At 42.6% G+C, this 23,650-nt stretch overlaps 2 protein-coding genes across 2 annotated transcripts in view; one reads left to right on the top strand and one right to left on the bottom strand.

Moving 5' to 3' along the window:
* Nucleotides 1–4,046: 4,046 nt before the first annotated feature.
* Nucleotides 4,047–22,917, bottom strand: ZBTB11 (zinc finger and BTB domain containing 11). Its single transcript, XM_083174246.1, has 11 exons — nt 22,368–22,917; nt 15,915–16,144; nt 15,550–15,781; nt 14,245–15,440; nt 13,272–13,445; nt 12,592–12,813; nt 11,408–11,552; nt 10,899–11,016; nt 7,898–8,056; nt 6,030–6,205; nt 4,047–5,207 (listed from the first exon to the last, which is right to left on the bottom strand). Exons 1-11 carry the CDS (start codon nt 22,675–22,677, stop codon nt 4,681–4,683), a joined length of 3,489 nt encoding a protein of 1,162 aa, XP_083030372.1. The 5' UTR covers nt 22,678–22,917; the 3' UTR covers nt 4,047–4,680.
* RPP21 (ribonuclease P subunit p21) overlaps nt 22,390–23,650 on the top strand; it is a 15,184-nt gene continuing 13,923 nt past the window's right edge. The window contains exon 1 of the mRNA XM_083174247.1: nt 22,390–23,179. The gene's annotated coding sequence lies outside the window, so the exon portion shown is untranslated. The remainder of the gene's footprint in view (nt 23,180–23,650) is intronic.

Genomic DNA, 23,650 nt, shown 5'->3' with positions numbered 1-23,650 from the left:
CACGATGCATGCCATGCGACGCGATATAAACATCGCGCGATGCACATCGGGGGCGCCGCTATAATACACAAGTACCTATGGTTTAATCAGAATCCCTCAGATACTAATTAAGTCACCTGTGCTCAAGCCTGGATATCTACAAAACCTGCACTGTTTTTGTGCCTTGAGGACCGTGGTTGGGAATGCCTGCTCTAGCATTTCACTAATGTCATAGAAACATAGAATTTGATGATAGATGAGAACAATTTGGCCCATCTAGTCTGCCCTTTTAGGACTAGGTTATAAGGGTTGGGTCCCTTTAGGGAAGGGGTGTCCAAACTTTTTGCGACGGGGGCCAGTTTTGGTGAGGTGAAAATGTGGGGGTGGGGGGGGATATTCAGCCTGACATTCTTTGAATCATTAATCACATCAGAATGGTCCCCCACTCTGCCCCCATTCACTTTATGTCCCCCATTCTGTCCCTTCATGGTATATTCCCTAGACTGCCCCGCCCCTTCTCTGTATTTCCTCCAGCCTGCCCCAATTCACTGTATTTCCTCCAGCCTGCCCCAATTCACTGTATGTCCCCCACTCTGCCCCCTTCACTATATATTCCCCTGCCTGACCATCTTTCTCTGTATGTCCCCCAGCCTGCTCCTCCTTCACTCTATTGTTCCCACTCTGCACCCATTCACTCTGTTCTCCAGCCTGTCCCCCCTTCTCTGAATGTCCATCATTGCCTCCATTCACTGTATGTCCCAAAGCCTGACCCTCCTTAACTGTATGTCCCCCAGTCTGCCCACATTCACTGTATGACTCCAATTCACTGTCCCACAGCCTGCCCCCCCCCCCCTTCTCTGAATGTCCATCACTGCCTCCATTCACTGTATGTCCCCCAGCCTGCCCCTCCTTCACTGTATGCCCTCCATTCTGCCGCCATTGACTGTATGTCCCCCTGCCTGCCCCCTCCCTTCTCTGTATGTATCCCAGCCCCTTGTGTGAGCCAGAGGACGGAGAGGCAAAGCAGGAACTGCAAGGACAGGAGATGCTTGGGCTCCCGCTGCCTCCCTCCTCCACTCTGCATGTTACAGGAGCAAGATTCCCCCTTGCTGCACCCCCTCCCCACACACTGCTGTCACTGTGATTGTGGAGGAGGGTGATATACAATTGCAGCTGCAAGGGTTGGATGCACACTCACCTGAAAGACGCCAAACACATCTCACTGTGGCGGCCAGCACCTCCTGACTGCTACAGACAGCAAGGTAAAGGCACGCTCACCGGGGCCCCACCTTTAGTGCTGTGTGTCCCGCATCTGATGCTCCACCTGCTTCTGGCTGGAGGCTGCGGGCCGCTTGAAATGACAGCACGGGTCGCAATTGGCCCCTGAGCCGGACTTTGGACATGCCTGCTTTAGGGGATGCAGTTGGAATCCCGGCGGTCGAAACTTGTAAAGTGTTATATCTTCCTTTTACTTTTATTACGCAAGTGTTGCTTTTTCTCCCCCATGGTGTGCTGGGCCTATTTTGGCAGTTCTTTGTTTTTCCTCACATAAATTATTCCTTTTTGTTTTTCTTTTCTTCAGAAGACTTATGTTTAGATCTGACCATTAAAAAATGACTATACCAAATGTCCAAAAAAAAAAAAAAATGGATTTATTTTTTTAAATTAAGGTTGCAAGAAATGTATGCATGTTTTCCCCTGATCACCACCAAGAAATACTTCTTGCTTTAGAATTAATCCTCCATTCCATAAAAGGACAACTTTCAATGAAACATAAAACACATCACTGACTGCATCATATGAGGGCAGGAAGTTTATTGATAGCAGGATAAGGGGTGAGCTGGGTATTAGAAATCACCCCATCTTTGGATTTCTGCAGTTTGATTTCTGTAGTATAAGAATCTGGTATTTGTAGTATATTGTATGTGAAAGTGGTGACTCCCCTCTTCCAGCAAGGGTTCCCTCAAGTGTGTATCTGCCAGGAAGGATATGAAATGGTATTTTAGCATCTCTTGGCTGTACTGGTGTAGGTTAAGTGTTTTGTGACTGTTAGGGGCATTGTGACTAACAATCACAGGATATTCAAGCTAGGTAAATTGATAAGCTGCATTCTCATAAATTAATATTTAGATCATAAAATGGCTAATATTTCATCAGACTAGCTGTAGCCATATTAGCAAAAACAAAAATGTTTTCGAGGAATAGCCATCCTATAAAATCTATTAAAAATAAAAACAAAGTTTGCCAAACTTAAGGTTTGATACTGATCAATTATTATCTACAGATCAAAAGTTTATTTTTCTCCTTTCTTTTCCCTTTATTTCTCTTCTCAGCAATAATCTATGTAGCAATTTATATATCTGACCACTAGATGGTGCTAACCTAGCAATGATATATTGATAATCCTGACTGATTATAGCTAAGAACACATAATAACAGTCAGGTACTAAACTTAAATAATTATAGATAATTTGCAGGTTCTCCAGAGTGAATTGGATCCATTAGAGCAGGGGTGGCCAAACCTGTCCTCAAGATCTACCAACAGTTCATATTTTTTAGGCAACCTATGGATTACCCCCATTATCCAAGTCAGCCCAAAGCGTGGCGAGCGGACGCAGAAAACGATCCCGAAGCGTGGCGAGGGGACGCGGAATACATGTCAAGTAATCAGTGTCCACTCGCCACGCTTTGGGATAGTTTTACGCGTCCCCTCGCTGCGCTCACCATGCTTTTTAAAATCAACTCCACGCCGACGTGGATAGTGGGGGGTATGAACCAGTCGGGAGGACGCGTACCGCGTCCACTCGCCACGCATCAGGCTGACTTGGATAGTGGAGGTGTGCAATGATGGAATAGCATTTTTAAAAATCGGCCGCTAAATCGCATCCAATTTTTGCATGCGATTTGCGGCCGCCCAGATAATACACAAGTACCATCTTTTTTTTTTTATCATCAATACTATTAATTAGACGTTAAGTTTTAATCAAAGCATGTCCCCAAACAAAACAGTGCTTTTCCTTCTTCCCTTTTGCAATGGAGGTATTGGCAGGTTTTACCATAACACACACACACAAAAAAAACCCAACCTTTGGTTTTGCCATTTTTAATCAGCCAGTCTTGCCGATTCCTGCAAGTCACAGGCCATTACATTTATCACGCTTTAGATGCCATTGTTAATATGTGAATTCACCATGTAGACCAAGTGCTTCATAATCCCAATCACAACTTCAAATTGTTCAGGCTGTAAATAAGGCACTTTTTTTTTTACTTGTATAGACTGGAAATACTAATATGATATTTATTGGATAATGTTGTGATCTGAAACAGAATGCAATGACCATTTTATAGCAAGTACCCTCTAACCAACCAAATTCATTATTCAATAAACTGGATGTTCAAATCCTCCTATTGGGTGTGCTCCATGTCTAATAGGATTATTCAATGGCTGGTGCATTGTTGTTACATGCAGCATCACACAATCCCACCATGGGTTTTGCAGCCTTAGACATAGCATTGCACTGTAGTCCATTGTGTAACCAGCTTAAGTGCTACGATTTGCTGGTTCTAGTCCCTAAAAAGTCAAACTAGTTACAATACCCTTAAAAATATGTGACCTAGCAGCAATAACTTATGTCTGAGCAAATAGTATCTACTTCTGCTGCTGATTCGGCCCATTTGCCAGACTCCTAATCTATCTGATGAGAACACAGAAATCCTATGGCTACCTCAAACCTGACAAAATTGGTGTAAAAATTGGCTAGCAAACATTTTTATTCATCTTAACCTGTAATGTTTACCTTTTATAGCAAATATTTTTTTTTTTGGTACACATTTTTTATTTGAATTAATGACAAATGTGAAGGACTGCCATTTTTTGCATCTCTCTCAGAGCTGTTGACACTCAATTTGCGCATCTCACAGAGGTTGGCATTTTTAGCACAGATGTTGGCACTCAAAAGGGTTAACAATTTATACATGATTTCATGCAAAATGTAATAAATACTGCTGTTATAGAACTGTTACCTACCAACACAGAAGTTACCAGATAGGCTTTACATTACAATATGTTCCTGTAATAGTTTGTATTGTTTAACTGTATACATTTAAAATGATAAAACATTGATGAATAATTTATACATGGAAAAAGCTTGTGTCCTTTTGCTGGCAGTACAAGACACATTAAAAAGCGATTTTGTATCTATCCGTATGCATGCAATATGTAGCACAAGCACTTCTTTACATTTGAATTTGATTGATTTGGAGCATTTTATTCGTTTATTTGTAACGAGGTACATGAATGCTTCATGTAAACTTCACCAAGGCAACTACTGAACATCTAACAGACAACTTACTCCTTATGTCTCAAAAACTAAAGAGGACAATCATTAATTTCCACATTCTGTTCATACTTTTAGAAAAGAAAATACAAGCGCAAAAAAGAAAAAAAAAAATGAAATTAAGATTTATTTTCATTTATGTCCATGAATATAGGTCCAAAAACCTAATCTAAAAAGAATTACAACTTGTACTTTGTTTTTTTAAGTACAACTATAAGGAGGCCACTGCAAGTAGGGACATATGCAAATACACAAAAGAAGCAGCAAACCATTTATGTATTTGGTTACACACAAGGGTCACATACTTTATTGGCATGGAGTAAGTGCTACAATATATACAGCTCCAGCTAATTGCATATTGATGTCAAAGGACCTCTGACACATGGTCAACTTCTACTTCCACAGTCTCTAAGGTATCCGACCCATCAGAAGGCTTAGTTCCCTGTTGGGCAAGTACGTAATTTACCACCTGCATGATGCTTTGGTCAGAAAGTGAAGACACAGAAGCACATTCCTGGCTGCTATTAACCGCTTCGACTGTTTCAACTGATTCAACCACCTCTCCAGCCACGACAACAGTCTCAAGTTCCTCTGTTACAATCTCAGATTGTGATTCTTCTAGCTCATTTGGCACAAAGCTTACAGCATGTTCAACCTGGGTTCCTTGGTGGTGGAACTGTAGACTGTCTTTCTCCAACATAATCTTGCAAGGTATATAGTTGCTATGATACTTGGTCATGTGTTTGCGTAAATTCCTAGCATCTATGTAGGCTTCATTGCATACAGGGCAAACATAAGGCCTCTCTCCTGTGTGTGTCCTCACATGGCGTTTCAGAGAACGGGCATCTGCCCATGCTACTCCACACGTCAAGCACTCAAACGGCTTTACCCCTTAAAAAAATAAAGAAAAAAAATAAAAGGTAATCTTTTGTAATACTCAAAAACATTACTAATGATAATTATTATTTTATGCGTATAGTGCTATCTCCCCAATTTTATTTTATTAATGGAGTCCTATAAAAAAAGTTATATTTTATAATGCTTCTCCTTTAATATTTATACTTGACAGATCCAAAAAGGTGAATTTATCAATCTGTTAAGAGTCTATTTAAAGTGGACAGACACCTCCCATTCAATCAGATTTATTGCAGTAATCTCACACTGGGGCAGATGTATTAAGCCTTAACAAGAGATAAATGCAAGGGTGATAAGGTGCGTACACACGGGGGCGATTTTGTATATCGCGGGAAATATGGTCGCTAAGCGACCATATTGCCCACGATGGGAGTGTGCACCGGCGATATATCGCCGGGTGCCCGCTCACATTTTAACCCCTGTAGTGATCGCTGGTCGCAGGAACATGCTCCTGCGACCAGCTGATTACCACTGCCGGGCTCCCCCGGCAGTTTCTTTTTCATCAGCGACCATCTCTGGTGGCTGATGAAAAGGAGAAACTGAGCAATATATTGCTCAGCCATATATGGCTGAGCAATATATCTCCCCCGTGTGTACGGGGCTATAGAGAGATAAATGTCCAGCCAATCAGCTCCTTATTGAGTTTTTTCAAACACAGCCTGTAACATGGCAGTTAGCAGGTGATTGGCTGGATGTTTATCAATCTATCTCCCTGGCATTTATCTCTTGTTAATGCTTTATACATCTGCCCCATTGGATTTTGTTTCATTTTGTACTACAGGACCAACATTAAATTACCTTCATGATTGTTAACATGTCTTCTGAATTCTCTTAACTGGGTGAACGTTTTTCCACAATGGTCACAGACTCGTTCAATGTTTCTCTTTATCCTCCCTTTCTTGCCATGAGTGGCTTTATTCACATGTCTCCTAAATAGTGACTTCTCAAAGAATTCCTTTCCACAAATATTACACCTGAAATAAAAAAGGTCATACAGTACAACTTATTTATATCTCCTTAACCTGGTCCTCTTATCACTCATCTAATAAAAACTTGAACCCATATCAATTTCTGTCCTTCCATTAATTACTTTGCTTTATCCCTAAGGCAAGCACCACTCAGCCTAAAGGTGCCCATACACTGTGCGACAGGGCAGTGCGATGAGATGCGCGCTCCCGTACACATCCCACAGCACAGAAAGTCTGAACAGCTCATGCTTTTAGTACTAGAATTGTATCTAGCACTAAAAGCATGGTGCTGTAGTGCATTCTATGCTTTTTGTACTAGATTATATGCAATCTAGTACTAAAAGAACGGAGTTCATCGCACAGTGTATGGGCACCTTTAGCCAGGCCATACTTAGCAACCAACACCACAGCTCACAACATGACCACTGACCTTCATTGATAATACTAGAATTAGCAGCGGTCAACAAAACTAACCCTCTCATTCAAAATGTTAGTGTTCTTAAAACCTTTGAATTTAATGTTTAGGGGATTATCCAATTAGCTGTGAGAAAATGATCAGGAATGAAAAACGTAAGTTTTTTTTGTGTGAGAGATTTTGGATATCCTATTGCTAATCTATACAGAAACTAACAAAAAGACAAAATTTAATTTCATCTCCAAAATATGCTTTTACGTAAGCCCTATACAACTCTCTACATAGTATATTATTAGGCCAATACTACTGAAACTCTCGTACCTGCCAAATTCTCTGTTGTTGCACTATTAATCCTTGGCCTTGTTCTTTTTTTTTTACCATTCAGAAAGAAACACAAATACAATCCTAACTAGGAAGCTCTCCATGTCATATAAACTAAGAGTATGTACACAAATGTGGCTAAGAATTTACAAAGCCTTTTACAATTCTACACTGCATACGTATCCTCGTCTCTTAGTAATCCCCCAGTGTGCACAATGATCTTGTTTCAATGCCTCCTGCTTCCATCACTTGTGCCCCTACAGGAGATCTCTATAGCAATTTTCTTTGGAACCCTCCTCAACCTTTAAGGGTATACCCTAAAACTTGGATTTGTAGAAAAGTGAAAATGGTATTTGACACAAACGTTATCAACTCACAAGCAAAAGCATTTGGTTTTGAAAAGTACTTTCCCTTTTACAGGCACAATCCAAATATTAGCAGGTGATCTTACCAAGTATAGAAATACTGGGGACATAATCTCATTATGTATATGCCAACATATAGTTGGTACTTAAAATGTAATAATTTAGTCCTTTTATACCAAACAAGGACATACTTGATCTATAAAAGGCACCACAATGGTTGGTGGAACCATACGGTACACATTAGAACAATACAAGGTACACAGGTCTAAGCACTGCAGTAACGGAGGTGCAGGTTTATTAAGATTGGTGAAGTGATAGTGTCTGGTTTTTATCACCAGCCAATCAGCTCCTAACTGTAAAGTTACAGGCTTTTGAAAAAGGACAGGCAGGAGCTGATTGGCTGGTGATAAAAACCCGACACTATCACTTCACCGAGCCGAATAAATCTACCCCTGAGAAATGAAAATAGATCTCAGGTAACAATTAGCACTACAATTCTCAGTGCACAATACAGCGGTGATGAAGGGAAGCAAAGGAATTGTCCGTGTATTAGAAAGAGATGTACTCCTATCAAACATGCACAAGAGATGTCCTCACCTGTATGGCTCTGTAACAGAATGTGATTTTACATGGGAATACCAATCCTTCTTCCAACTGTAGCACTTGCCACAAATTTCACACTCAAATGGCTTCACCCCTAGGTGCTTGTTCATGTGTTGCTGCAGATCGCGGGCTTCACAGAAGCTACTTTCACACCTATATTCAATATGAATTGAAACCATGTTATACTCAGACTGTCTAATTAAGATCACACTGGACAAATTTATTTTTTTCCATTCAACATTTACAACACTGCAAATTGAATAACATGTAAGCAGAGGATAACAGCAGGATTGTCAGTACTTTCAAACTCTTATGACAACTAATCCATGTTAAATTAATAAAACATTCTGGAACTAGAAAGATTATGCAACATGCGTCATTTTGACTACCGTCACTGGATTACTTTTGTCCCAAGTAAGCACATCAAATCAAAGTTAGTCCAGATATTGACTCTCTGCAATACAACTATATAATTGTATTTTTTTTTTTTAATGTAACAAAATAATGGGTACATACTGGTAAATCCTTTTCTCTGAATCTACAGGGGACACTGGAGATATACTTACAATGAGTATAGATTGGAAGTCACTGGGAATTTTAATCCGAGTGACTGAGTCTCCTCCTCTTAACCCCTCCTACAAGCCAGTTTTAGTAACCGTGCCAGAGGAGATCTGGGAAATAATGAAATAAGGAGAGAAGAACACACACAAGACTAAAGAATATATAATTTGAAAGATGATAAACAGAGATCATGTAACACCAAGGCAGGAAGGAACAGCGCTGGGCGTCCAGTGTCCCTTATGGATTCAGAGAAAAGGATTTCCAGGTAAGTACCAAAATCCCATTTTCTCTTTCATCCAGCAGGAGACACTGGAGTAATACTTACAATGGCGACGTCCCAGAGCTACCAACCAGGGCAGGAGAGCGCAGAGAACAATGCAGAACTAAAAGGCAAAATTACGATGCAGAAGCTGCACAGGTGTCAAAACACAAAAAGGTATGGCGGTGCGGCCAGGTAAGCTTGTATAAGCGTAAGACGAATCCAACAAGCCATTATCTGCTTGGAAGCAGCCAGCCTAGCCAAGCAACATCATACCGGACAAACAGCAAATCTGACCTCTGCATAGAAGTGGTCCTGTCCACGTAAAAATAAAAAAATTACGCCGGTACCACGTTTAGAGTTCTTGAAGGAGAATCATCTGGGAAGACAGGAACCACAATAGGCAGATGCATGTGGAAGCTGGAATTACTTTTGAATGGAAAACGGACCACAAGTACACAGTTCCGCTCTATCAGGATGGAATAATAAATATGAAGGATGGCAAGACAGAGCTCCTAAATCCGAAACTCTCCTAGCAGAAGCCAAAGCAGGACAACCATCCAAGATAAACATTTCAACTCCACCAACTCCAGAGGTTCAAAAAGAGAACTGCACAAACCTCCTAGAAAAGGAGTCCAACCAGCAGTTAAACTTGCTTGCATGAAAATAAGGAGCAGAGATGTCTTTAAAAGGTCAGAGGGAAAATATCTACCTTCACACCAGGAAGGTAATTTTTCAAAAAATACAATAATGACGGGACATAACCTTCTTACGGGCAGTGAGCACTGCAGGGATAACGACAGATGGAAGACATCTCTTCTTTAGGAGTGCCTGCACAACGAAAACAATACCATCCACATTCATCAAATGAAGAGGCTTTAACTCGGTGTCAGTACGGTAGAAAATGGTTACACCGGCAGTCATGCCTGGCAAGCTATACACCTCTGTATTTACTACTCTGGTGCAGCTTGCAGCCTCAACGCTGAAGAACTAAAAGCACCATCCCCAGCAGCGGTAGCCGTCTACCACACTATCAGCCTATAACATGTGCTGCTGAAGAAAATGGTCGCCAGTGTCTGACTACTGCCAGGGCCGCTGGGAGCCAGGAGGTAGTTTAGTGAGCTATCTCCTCCACCCCCCAACAATACCGCCGTTTTGTAAAAAACGTGCTGTGGACCTCTGAGGGAACAGAAAGACCGGCTTAATGCCTGACCTGCCACTAGTCGGGCGCCAGACACTTTACTCACAAGCTGCCTGTGCTGGCCGGATGGGTCATATAAGGTATCTGAACACATGCAGCGGTGTTCGGGTAGCCCGAGAGGATTGTCTTGTTGCTGGAGACCCCCACGCAAACCTCAATGGCAGAGGGGCCTCCACGGCAGCTCCCACGATGTGGACAGACAAGAGGCATCAGCTTCCTGTCCTCCTCTTGTGGATTGCATATCCCTAACTAATAACAAATGCCTCTCAGGAGGATCCCAGAAAACAGCAACCAGCTCCTGAGGGCACTAAATGAAGACTGGCTTGCAGCAGGGGTATAGAGGGGGAAGAGCAGTCACACTAATTCTTAAAGTGTCAGCTCCCAGTGACTATCAATCTAGACCCATATTAAGTATCACTCCAGTGTCCCCTGCTGGATGAGAAAAAAAATAAAGAATTATACTGCATATTCCTGTTTTAATATAAAGTACAGTCTCCTATAACACAAGGCATAATTTATTATATTTTTTATATGGTTATGTATTAACTATTTTTTTTTTATCCGCTGTAACTTAAATGGAAATCAATATTTTAATTTGTCATTTGTAGTAGCCCAAAACAAGAAATAACCTAAAAAAATGGCTGACAAATCTATAATGGCTGCAATACTTCAGTAAATATAATCTGCGATTCTAATTGTATTTGCAATTATTCAATAGCAAGGTAAGCAGTACATCATTGCACGGCAAGTAACTTACAAATCGTTTAGTGTTTAATGTAAAATGTAATCATCAGTAATCAAAGCATGTATGTTTACATGTGTAGAAAAGAACATTTTGCAATGAAAGTGAAACCCACTCATTCAGTATACATAGAGATTAAAGTAGAGTTATACATTAAGGAAACCACATTATAATTCACAGGCAATGGAGGGAGAGAAATGGTTATTCATACTAATGTATAGGATTTACTTACTGTGTGCAATGATATTCCCGAACTTCAGCTTTGGGACGGTGCTTCTTGAGGTGCTTACTAAGTCCTGATGCTCTATGAAAAGTCTTGCCACACATTGTGCAAAGATACTTTGTCTCTCCTTAACCATAGGGGGGGGGAGAAAAAAAATCTATCTTAATGAACTTGAATAATGCTAAAAAATGTAAACTATATAAAAGGAACAAGGCTTTTGTGCAAAAACAGTGACATCATTCCACATTTGGTTAAATGTTAAGCAATCTACACTAGTGTAGGGTGTGTGATTCTAAAGTGTTCCCAACCTTCACCCAATGCAACCAAGTTGGCCCAACTTTGTTAATTAAATCTAAATGTTAGATGTATCACTACAATATCAATGACCTCCGCTAGGCCTATATGAGCTTGTGATAATGGCAATACCAGAAGTATATGCTAATGACGTACACTGCCAACTAGAGCTTGTTGTAAATAATAGACCACCAGGTAAATAAATCATGTGAATTGCACAATACCTGTATGTGTGCTGATATGTTCCTGCAGACTGCGGTTTGTCACAAATGACTTCTCACACATGTCACATTTGAACTGTTTATGTGTATCATGTAAGGCTTGGTGCATCTTCAAGCCATGCTTGTGGGTAAAGGTCTTCTCACATATCTAAGAAAAAGTAAACAACAACATGTACAAGAGATGTAAGATTTAACAGTGTAACGTTCCAGAGGTACTTCATTTACTAATCTAATTACACAGCAAGGAAAAATTATTCAGATGGAGTGGGCAATGTGTGTGTGTGTGTGTGTGTGTGTGTAGCGTCGACACAAACTCTGTCATCGATTTACAGGTGTTACACCTATGGTGATACAATTATGTGTCTGGATCAAACGGATAATTTCCATTACCACCTGGTTACTCACTGAGCGATTTCCTTGTGCATTCACATTTTGTTATGCCAATTATGTAGGAAAGTCATATACAAAGAGCATCTCACTGGAAGATTAACCACTTGATAGATTATATGCATATAGTTCTGAACAACATATAAAGCCATCTTGTGCTTTAGTTTGTGCTCCAAATGTAATGGATCAGTGTTGTATTCCGTTTCATGAACACCCAATGCTACGTGCAAATCAGCACCAGACAGATTCTGCAGAAGAGAAGACTATGGGCCTGCCGATTTCAACTAAACGGTAATGCTGTGTACACACGGGGGAGATATATTGCTCAGCCATATATGGCTGAGCAATATATGGCTGAGCAATATATTGCTCAGTTTCTACTTTACATCAGCGACCAGAGATGGTCGCTGATGAAAAAGAAACTGCCGGGGGGAGCCCGGCAGTGGAAATCAGCTGGTCGCAGGAGCATGTTTCTGCGACCAGCGATCACCACAGGGGCAAAAACGGGAGCGCGCACCCGGCGATATATCGCCGGTGCACACTCCCATTGCGGGCAATATGGTCGCTCAGAGACCATATTTCCTGCGATTTTGCACAAAATCGCCCCTGTGTGTACGCACCTTAAGGGACACAAGTAACTGGCCATACCAATGTACTACAGTTCAGCCAGAAGGGGATAAGTCTGTCATTTCTGCTTGTAGAAGTATTAATTTTCAAAACTGTGTGATGTGGCATCTGTGTACCTTCTGTCCTGCCTAGTAAGTTTACTCTGCTTGCCCTAAAATAGACAACACACTTACCTGGCACGCATGTGGCTTCACACCAGTATGCTTCAGCATATGTAGCCTCAAAGAGCACATTTTAGGCAGGGTTCTTCCACAAATATCACAAATATACTGTCGTTTTGTCCTTCCTTTGGTCATTTGAAAACCTGCTTCTACAGCAGCTGGCTCTGTTTTACGAGAGTGTCTGATCAGATGAGCACGTAAGGAGGCTCTGTACTGGAACTCCTTCTTGCACAGCTACAAGATACAAAACACATTTTCAGCAAGTGGAAATACTAGCATACATGATTAATATGCTACTAACGACTAGTTTTTGTTTTTAAAAAGGACAGCCAAACATTACAAAGACATGCTTGGCGACAAGATTTTTACAGAAGTCAAATTTACTGCAATACTAAACACTGTACGCTCTCAATTGCTAAAAAGATAAGAGTTCACACTAGAATAAGGCATTGCATAACAATACTAAGGGTGCCTATCACTAGTTCTTCGGGTGTCTGCCACTAGAGGATGCAAGCCAAGCATGAATGCTGCTGGAGCGGACATATTTGCTCACAGCCTCTCTAGTTGAAGCATAACTTTGCAAAATGGGTCGCATTTGGGCACCCAAACTTGACTTTTTTGCGTTGCAAGCAGTATTTTAGTCCAGCTGAACTCTTTGAGAATATAGGAATTCCAATACCCAAGTTACTTACCGGGCACTTGAAGTCTTTGACACGGTCATGCTGTACACTGTGCATGAGGAGGGCATATTTGCGTGGAAATACCAGTCCGCATTCTTTACATACATGCTCCTCTTCCACCTTTGCAGCTTCTTTCTTGGAAGGCAACATCCTTTTTTTGCCTCTCTGCACCAGTTTCCTAGCCGCCTTAAATCAAGGGTGAAAATAAAGGTTTATATTAATACTCTGAAAAAGCAGGTAACTCACAGTTGTGTGTGACTTGACTTTGCCTGTTGTCTGACATGTTTTGAAAGAGACCAGTGTTCTTGCACCTCCCCATAACACCCAGTATTGCTACTTACTAGGCCTCTTAAATAACCAAAGGATTGTGATGATTGAAGAATTACAAATATTTTTAGTCAGGCATTACCAACCTTGGCCCTCAAGGGGTACATTTACTAAAGCTTCTAAAAGTTAAGAGGGGATGTTGCCTATTAGCAGATTCTGTTTAACAGTCCAGGTTTTTAGTCATATCCATGCTTGAGTACAGGTTACTTAATTAGTACCTCAGTTATTTTGATATAACCATCTGTACTGAAGCCTGGATATCACAAAAACCCACACTTGGTATGTCTTGAGGATGCTGGTTTGGAATACCTGCTTTAAATAGTACAAAAGTATTATGGGAGGGACACTAAAAATTTGGTAGTCTAAATGCTAAGGTCTGGCAACAGGCTTGGATAATATTCTTGCAACATGGAATTTAAAATAATAATAAAAAATAAAAAAAAGGAAGGATGATTTAGATTTGTGGTTCCCAGCCGGTCATGTTTTAAGCATTTCTCTCTGTGGAAGCAGGTAAGATAAATTATGGACCCAGTAGATAAACTGACCTGTGCACGATTTAAGAAATCCAAAAAACATTATGTGACTGCAGTTGAGAAATGAAATAAAATACCTTAGGAAAATAAAAAAAAAGTGTGCACATGCATTGTGAAGTAAGCACCTGTTGGACTGCAGACTTCGAGTTTGACTGTCTATTTAAATGCTTCTTTTCTTTCCCTCTGTGCATCTGGATATATCCGCCTTCCCCCACAGAGCGCTCTCGCAACTTGCTTTTATAAGGACCAGCTTCTGATGTGGCTGGAATATCTGGTGTGGACGTACTTATTTCATCCGACTGAGACACTGATGCCAAAGTACTCTCTATAGGAGCAGCTGATTCCTGCATAGATGTGATTGTGCTAACTGCTGCAATTCCCAATGTAGGCGGGTTCCCTTCAACAATTGGCGACTTGGGGGAATTAGGGAGCCGAACACTCTTACTCTTCAAGGACTCTGTCATTTTCTTATGAGGTTCATTTTCCACTATGTCCATGTTGATTTCTGTATCAACTTCCTCAACAGATGGTGAGCCAGGAGTAACGGCTGCATTGTCTACATCTGCCTCCACGCCACTTTCACTTAACCTGGTTTCTCCCAGCCATTTGTCCTGTCCTTGGTCTTTACCTTCAGTCCCACAACTTGCTGCCATTTGGGACGCAGATGCATGTGCATTAAGAAGAGTAGACTGAGAACTGGAGCATCCATCTACAGATGTACTAACTTCTGGAGTTATTTCCATGGTTTCCTCAGGTTCCATCTCAACGGATGCAACTTCAATAACTGCAGGTACAAGCACTACAGGCTGCAGGACTGATGCTGCATTTGAAATGTATATCGTTGAGGTTCCATCAACAGAACCGGATGGAATATCACTGTCTCTTGTCAGCTGTATCATGGGCTCCACAGGCAAAGGTGCTGAGATCGTACTTGGCTGTGGAGTTTCATTTGCAGTAATGTCGTTTCCAGATACCAGTCCATCTGCAGCCTGACATTCCATTTTGTCCTGATTTATAATCGGTTGCTCACTCACGACCTCTTCCACGACGATCAGCGTTTTACTTCCCTCATTTGCCGGCTCTTCTATATTGACATTATGCAACTTCTTTTCTGAAGCTACAGTTTGGACATCCCCCTTTAAATACAATGTAAGCTGCTTTTCCTCCATCTGTTTATGAACGGTCTCACAGATTTCTAGAACCTCGTGCATGAAGAGATGTCGGGCAAGCATTGCAAGCTCAGCCATACTGCAGAAATCAAAGCAGAGATCCGAGGTGTAGGCAAATTCCAGTAATGGCAGGAAACTGGCCTTGCAAAATCCTAGGAATCAAGTCATAAGTAACAATTATACAACAGTCATCATGAAATGTGTGGCATATCCCAGCACTATTATACAACACACAAATATATAAACATATAGTACTCTTACCGGAGAGATCCACAAAAGCTTCATGGCTAGAGACTGCTCCTTTTTCAATGAATAACTCTCTGAAGTACTCACTGCTGGCTGCCAGGACCGACTTGTGTGCCTTGTATTCCTCACCTTCAATGAGCAGCGTAACATCACAGAACTGATTAGCAAGTCTTTGTTGGTTTAACTGATCCAACACTGCCTGGCCGTGCTTGGGAGACGACTGCTTCACTACGCCTTTACTATCAACCTGAAGAAGAAGAAATACATCTATAGGCACATAAATCATGCGTTTTCATAGATAAAGGGTGGCTTTTAAAAATAGCGCAGATGTTTAGAAGAGACAACACGAGTCACAGAATTCAAAATAAGTGAACACATACAAAAACCAGTTCGTGTTTCGCCACGGGCAGCTTCCGAGCAGTCTTCGGATTGGCATTTGTACCGGATGCATGGTTATTGCTTTCTTCGTCTGTCTCATTGCCGTCTGATCGCACTTCAAGACCAAACTCCTCCAACATTTCTGTGGGGTCAGCTGCAGAGCGCGAGCGGTCTGTCTTCTCTTGGCATTTGCTGCACTCCTTGATGTAATCTTTCATTTGTTTCAAAATACCTGGATAGATTGAGAATGAGAAGACATCACTGATACAACCTGTTTAAATGCCTGTCAAGCTGGATAATTGGACAGAGATATTGTGCAGCCGATTGTTGTGGAAGTGCTTGCCTGGATAGGCTGCTCTATCAGCATGCCGACAGCTCAGTCTGTGTACCCAGCCTTAGGCCTCATACAATGTTAGGTTTCCTAAAGATTTATGAAAAGGTAATTTGTCACACCTGAAGGAACCACAGCCAACCTTATGTTATATAATGAAAACTATTATTATTAGTGTCACCCCGGGTGACTATTTAAATAAACTACATGAAGTCACTTAGATCCTCTAATAGCAGATTTTACCATCATCAAGTTATGTGATAATAATGGTTTTGAAGGACTACTGGACCTACTCTATCTACAATTAATAACATTCACAAATATTTGCCATGGCTTTGTAGCAACAATTGGAGAATGCAAGAGGTTAGAAGGAGGACCCCTCTCTGGCAAGCTGAATAGGAGATCTGCACACATCTCTCTCCATTCTAGTAAACCCATTGGCACTTAAAATCTGTGTGCCACTCCGGGCCTTGATAGCAGTGGGGAGCGAGTCAGGGCCTCAGCTTGTGCTACTTTCGGGGTATGGCCCTTCCTAGCTCCTGGTTAACGCCATCCACCCCCACAGGATGAGGTTATCCTGTTGGGCGTAAGTATGCTATGTGATCAAGGCCTTTTCTCTGCTCAAAAAAATAAAGGGAACACTAACATAACACATCCTAGATCTGAATGAATGAAATATTCTTATTAAATACTTTGTTCTTTACATAGTTCAATGTGCTGACAACAACATCTCACAAAATGCATTAACCCATGGAGGCTCAGTAGTGTGTGTGGTGGCCTCCACTTGCCTATATGACCTCCCAACAATGCCTGGGCATGCTCCTGATGAGGTGGCAGATGGTCTCCTGAGGGATCTTCTCCCAGATCTGAACTAAAGCATCCGCCAACTCCTGGACAGTCTGTGGTGCAACGTGGCGGTGGATGGAGCGAGACATGATGTCCCAGATGTGCTCAATTTGATTCAGGTCTGGGGAATGGGCAGGCCAGCCCATAGCATCAATGCCTTTGTCTTGCAGGAACTGCTGACACACTCCAGCCACATGAGGTCAAACATTGTCTTGCATAAGGAGGAACCCAGGGCCAACCACACCAGCATATGGTCTCACAAGGGGTCTGAGGATCTCATCTTGGTAGCTAATGGCAGTCAGGCTACATCTGGCGAGCACATGGAGGGCTGTGCGACCCCCCAAAGAAATGCCACCCCACACCATTACTGACACACTGCCAAACCGGTCATGCTGGAGGATGTTAAAGGCAGCAGAACGTTCTCCTTGGCGTCTCCAGACTCGGTCACGTGCTCAGTGTGAACCTGCTTTCATCTGTGAAGAGCACAGGGCGCCAGTGGTGAATTTGCCAATCTTGGTGTTCTCTGGCAAATGCCAAATGTCCTGCATGGTGTTGGGCTGTAAGCACAACCCCCACCTGTGGATGTCGGGCCCTCATACCACCCTCATGGAGTTTCTGAACGTTTGAGTAGACACATGCACATTTGTGGCCTGCTGGAGGTCATTTTGCAGGACTCTGGCAATGCTCCTCCTTGCACAAAGGCGGAGGTAGCGGTCCTGCTGCTGGGTTGATGCCCTCCTATGGCCTGTCTCCTGGTTGCGCCTCCATGGCTCTAGACCAGTTGTGTCAAACTCATAGCCCTCCAGCTGTTGTGGAACTACATGTCCCAGCCTGCCCTGTCACAGTTTTAGCAATCCGTCATATAAAATCTATGGCAGGGCATGCTGGGATGTGTAGTTCCACAACAGCTGGAGGGCCATGAGTTTGACACCACTGTTCTAGACCATGGGTCTTCAAACTGTGGCCCTCCATATGTTGTGAAACTACATGTTCCAACATGCATTGCCACATTTTTTCCTATAAGAGAATGCCAAAACTGTCAGGACATGCTGTTACATGTAGTTCCACAACATATGGAGGGCCGCAGTTTGAAGACCCATGCGCTAGACACTACACACAGTCACAGCAAACATTCTTGCTATAGCTCACACGGATGTGCCATCCTGGATGAGCTGCACTACCTGAGCCACTTGTCAGGGTTGTAGACTCAGTCTCATGCTACCACTAGAGTGAAAGCACCGCCAGCTTTCAAAAGTGACCAAAACATCAGCCAGAAAGCATAGGAGCTGAGAACTGGTCTGTGATCACCACCTGCATAACAACTCCTTTATTGGGGGTGTCTTGCTAAGTGCCTATAATTTCCACCTGTTGTCTATTCCATTTGCACAACAGCATGTGACCTTAATTGTCAATCAGTGTTGCTTCCTAAGTGGACAGTTTGATTTAACAGAAGTGTGATTGACTTGGAGTTACATTGTGTTGTTTAAGTGTTCCCCTTATTTTTTTGAGATACACACATACATACAGATTTAACTGGCTAGTTGGTCCCCATCAAGGGTATTTAACATGTGACTCGCCAGCCTTTTTTAATGGGCTATTATTCTTTATTGCTAATTTTTTAGTTGACAATTATCAATCATTTTCTTTTGTAATTGTGTATTCCATACTAATATAAATACACTATATTTAATAGATTTCAGAACAATAATTTCTTATTTTGTTCTCTTATTTAGTCAGTTTGACCTGCATCCAAGGCTGCAGCTTGACCAGCTTATTGGCTGCAGACAGGCACTGCACATCAGTGCATTACATTCATTTTACCAAGTAAAAACATTGATAGTTTTGTTTTTAAATGTACAAAACAAAAAAAACACACACACACACACACACACAAACACTGGGAAGCCACCTCACGGGTATGTTGGAAGAGCATTTTTAAAATGTTGACAGTTTTACATCCAAATCATTGATAACAAAGATTTAAACACAGGGGACTTCGGGTTAGTAAAGCATCTCACCCGATGATCATTGTAATCAACAGCGAGTTAGTTGAAACTATCATTGGGTGGGGTGCCAGACAGTTTTCCCTACTGGCTGGACAGAATCCAGACAGTCGGGATCCCGACGTCGGGCTAATGACTGTCGGGACCATATACCACACCCATTGGGTGTATGCACAGAGCATTTTTTCAGCCCAGCCATTTTCTCCATCATCTGCCAACATACACATTGGGCAAAAATGCCCAGTGTGTATGTACCTTTATTGTGTATACATGTAGATATAGGTATACGATACTTGGAGTCTCCAAAATGCTTGGGACCAAAAGTATTTTGGATATCAGATTTTCCAAAATTGTACAATATATGCACATCATAACAGATTATCTTGAGAAAGGGACCCAAGTCTAAACACATGCTATTCTATCTCACATATAGCCTATAACCAGGAGATAATTGAACACAGTGGGTGAAATGTAATAGGATGAGAGATTCAGAAAGTGAGAGATTTGGTAAGAAATCTCCAGTTTTTTTAAAGTGGCAATCATTGACACAGCAAAACCAGTGTGATTTTGCTGTGTCAATGATTGCCACTTTAAAAAAACTGGAGATTTCTTACCAAATCTCTCACTTTCTGAATCTCTCATCCTATTACATTTCACCCAGTATTTTTAAAAATATTGTGCAAGTAGTATTCTAACTTGCTGATTTAAATGAGACAATGTAATGTACTATGTATCACTCCCCCTGTGCCTCCCCCCCTTTTTCTTTTGTTTTGTTTCTTTCTGTAACCCCCTGCTACATTTTTTATGTTTCTGAAAAATGTACAATAAAAACTTAATATTTAAAAAAAAAAATATTGTGCATTATGTGCATACACAAAATACCCTTATGTTTCGCATACATATTATATATACACACCCTGAATAGAATGTTATTCAATATTCTTAATATATTTGTGATCTGTAGACTGTAAAGGGGTGACAGGTTTTTGATTATATTTGGCTTATAAAAGTGTTTTTTTAGGTCTTTCACTCTGGATTCAATGCGCGCTCTATCTTCCTCTATATACCGAAAATAAAAAATAGATGTGCAGGCATAGAAATATCAAATTCGATCCAGCAAAATCAAATGTGTACACTGTGCCTTGAAAGCACATCGATATTAAATGCAAAAGTTTAGTTTGAATATGAAATTGAATGGAAACCAAAGGCCAAATCAAAAAGGGGGTGGAATTGGGGAAGTCGAAAGCAATTTAGAATCAAAAGTCGATGCATGGGTACACACCGTGAGATATGAACTAGTTTTCTATTCGATTTTGCTTATAGAAGCAAAATCAAATAAAAATTGGAATCGAAATCGGCTTTTAGCAGCCTTCTATGCTGATTTGATCCCAATGCGCTTTCACATATAGTGAAAATCAAAAAGAAAGGTCTTGCCAGGCAAGACTATATAGTAGAAATCGAACTGCATATCAAATCAAAATCAAATAGAATGCCAGATCTAACAGTGTGTACACACCTCAATTGTTTACATTGCTTGAGGAAAGCAAAAAGGAATTACAAATTAGTGCTACTTGGGGTTCAGAATGTAGTAGCTTTTCCACCTGTGCGAAATTTATATAAAGCCAAACAGCACAGACCGAGGGAGAGAGAGAGAGAATGAGACCGAATTATAAATAAAGCTCATCAAAAGGCGAACTATAGAACAGGTAGTAGATAGCAATAGGAAACAGGAGATCTACATTACTGTCTACACTACTGAATGCTAGCGCCACCCTGGTGGTCTTAAGGCCCCCATACACTATGCAATTCAGCTGCAATTTGGGCTCTTGTCCTGCAATTGTGGCAATCAATTGCAGGAAAAGAGCCCAAATTGCAGGTGAATGACAGCAGGTCTGATGCGTAGTGCCGTATGCATAGCACCAAAGCCTGCACAAGCAATCTCCTGGATTGCTTATGAGCCAAGCAGGCTTTCCTGGGATTGCATGCTATCCTAACCCAAGGGGAGAAGTCACCATAATGTATGCCTGGCTATAGCGTGATCAGGCAGCCGAGGGTTATAGGGTGCATGGCGCTCCTTTATTTAAGAGTCAGTATGTATTGGTAATCTGGATGCTGCCCTGCATGTCATAAGGTCAAAACACACGCAAAACATATTTGAGGGGTATGGTCAGTCTTCAATGGAGGTGTGGCCAGACACCACATTGGTTTTCCTATTCATGCTGCTTTCACATAGCAAAATGAAGGTTCGCACCGGGACTTTGAAACGGGTCAGTCCCAGCACGAACCCTAATTTTGGGATGTTCGCACCCCCACAGCAAACCAGCAATAATGCCAGTGGCTGACATCCTCAGGGGGTGCGTCGTCAGTGGGTGGGAGAGGAGGCAGCGCTTAGAGCTGGTGCTGCCTTCTCCATAGTGTGAACGGGAAACGGGTCGGCCGTCCCGTTTAGCCCATTCACTCCGCTAAGCAACATGGCAATGAACTGGTAAGGACTCTGCTTTCTTACCGGTTTGTTTTGCCGTGTTGCTAACCGTTTGCGGGACACAGTAACCCCTTTCACATCGCACTAATTACCTGGTCAAAACGGCACAGTATAAGGTAACATGTTTAATGTGTGTCCCGCAGGAGGAGATTTTCCTGCTGGGAAAAGGGAGCTCCACTTCTCGGGGCCAGCATAATAATTTTGAAGGCCTGTACCAGGGAGAGGACCAAGTTACAGGGTAAGGGAAGGTGAAGTCAAGATGGCTGCTGTCTGGAAAATAATTTTTGAAACTAGCAGATGGAGCAGCCAATGTAAAAACGATTAATAGGCTTTGTGGTTCCTCTAACAGCTCCTGCCATGTTACAGACTGTTTAGAAAGTGACCACTGCTGGTTAGCTGGTACTTAATACCCCCACCATGCATGGTACTTTAACCCCCCCCCCATGCAGATACACTAACACAGGTGTACAGAAATGTCATGCCGCCCATGCAGATAGTGGTAACACACGTGTATAGACATTACACCTTCCATGCAGATAGTGTCACACATGTATAGTGAGTGTGACTACACCACTCCCATGCAGATACAGTGTCACACATGTATGGTGAGTGTGACTACATCACTTCCATGCAGAATGATACAGTGTCCCTCACACATCTCTAGACTGTCCCCAGTAACCAATCAGACACGTGCTTTCACTCTGTGAGACGCAGATGAAAGAGATGCAAGATGCGATTGGTTGCTGTGAGATGCGGCTCCCATAGCGCCCCCTAGTGTCTCCGTAGATCTCACCTCTCCACCAGTAGCGCTGGGACAGGAGGTGCCATGTCTGGTGCCGGGTCAGGTGCTCCCCTCCCGCCCCGATGTGCGCCTCCTCTATCAGCCCCTTCCTGCGCTCCTGCTGCAGCACCACTTCCAGCTCGGTGAAGCGCTCCTTGTCCCGGTGCCTGCGCTGGTAGAACAGGGTGCCCGCCCGCACCACATAGCAGGCGGCGGCCTTGCGGATCTTGCGCTTAACGTTACCCTCGGTGCCCGGGGCATAGGGCTCCCGCTCGTTGGTCAGATAGCGCAGGATGGCCAGGTAGCTCTCCTCGCTCGACATCTCTCCGGATAGCGGTGGCTGACGACGCCTACTGCTCTCCGGTCGCCCGCGGGCTCGATGTCGGGTTTCCGGGGCGCCGCCGCAGGTGACAGCTCCACGGGGAACTGCAGATATCGGAACGTCTGGAGAAGTCACTTCTCACGGAAAGCTAACATGGCTGCTGCACCACCGGAAGTGACGTCCCACTCAAAGAGGCGGGGCTGGATGTTTTGGTCTCCTATGTGCAGGCAGGAGGCTGCTTGTACAGCGTACACCAAGGGCGGCCAATATCTGGCCCTCCAGAAGCTGGTGATCTATACCTTATACATGTGTCTCTGTTTGAAGCGTGTTTGGATACTGGCAGCGGCCATTGTACTGAAGACCAAAAGCTATCATTGTCAACGAACGATTTGGCTCCGAAGTAATGGCCGTTTAGGGACAACTGCGCGGTCTCTTGTGTTAGAAGCGGTGATACAATCAGATAGATTCAGTGCAGACTGCAGAGAGAGGAAACAAGACGCAGGTAATAACTGAGTGTGGTTATAATGAGCTGCGTCGTCTGAAAGGCATTAGCACAAGCTATCTGTCATATAGGGGAAATGTACCAATAGGCCTCCTATAGAGCAGGGCTGGGGAACCTTTGCCCCCCCAAGCTGTTGTGGAACTACATATCCCAGCATGCCCTGTAACAGTTTTAGCATTAACAAAGAGCAAAACTGTAGCAGGGCATGCTGGGATGTGTAGTTCAACAACAGCTGGAGGGCCAAAAGTTCCCCATCCATGCTATAGAGCAGGCATTCCCAACCACGGTCCTCAAGGCACACCAACATTGCAGGTTTTAGTGATATCCAGGCTTCAGCATAGATGTTTAATCAGAATCCGTCAGGTACTAATTAAGTCACCTGTACTCAAGCCTGGATATCACTAAAACCTGCACTGTTGGCATGCCTTGAGGATCGTGGTTGGGAATGCGTGCTATAGAGTGATGAAGTTG

Source organism: Crinia signifera, chromosome 2 (assembly GCF_055691185.1).
Source record: "Crinia signifera chromosome 2, ASM5569118v1, whole genome shotgun sequence".
Classification (NCBI taxonomy): Eukaryota; Metazoa; Chordata; class Amphibia; order Anura; family Myobatrachidae; genus Crinia; species Crinia signifera.
Note: the sequence above shows the minus strand (reverse complement) of the source record. Positions and strands in the feature narration are given on the sequence as shown.

Excerpts from the sequence above, each read along its gene's own strand:
- ZBTB11 (XM_083174246.1), bottom strand. The coding sequence starts at position 22,677 with ATGTCGAGCGAGGAGAGCTACCTGGCCATCCTGCGCTATCTGACCAAC. Across the intron at positions 11,553-12,591 it reads TGAAGCCACATGCGTGCCAG|ATATGTGAGAAGACCTTTAC; the intron begins GTAAGTGTGTTG and ends ACTTTTTCTTAG. Across the intron at positions 6,206-7,897 it reads TCTGTTACAGAGCCATACAG|GTGTAATATTTGTGGAAAGG; the intron begins GTGAGGACATCT and ends TTTTTATTTCAG.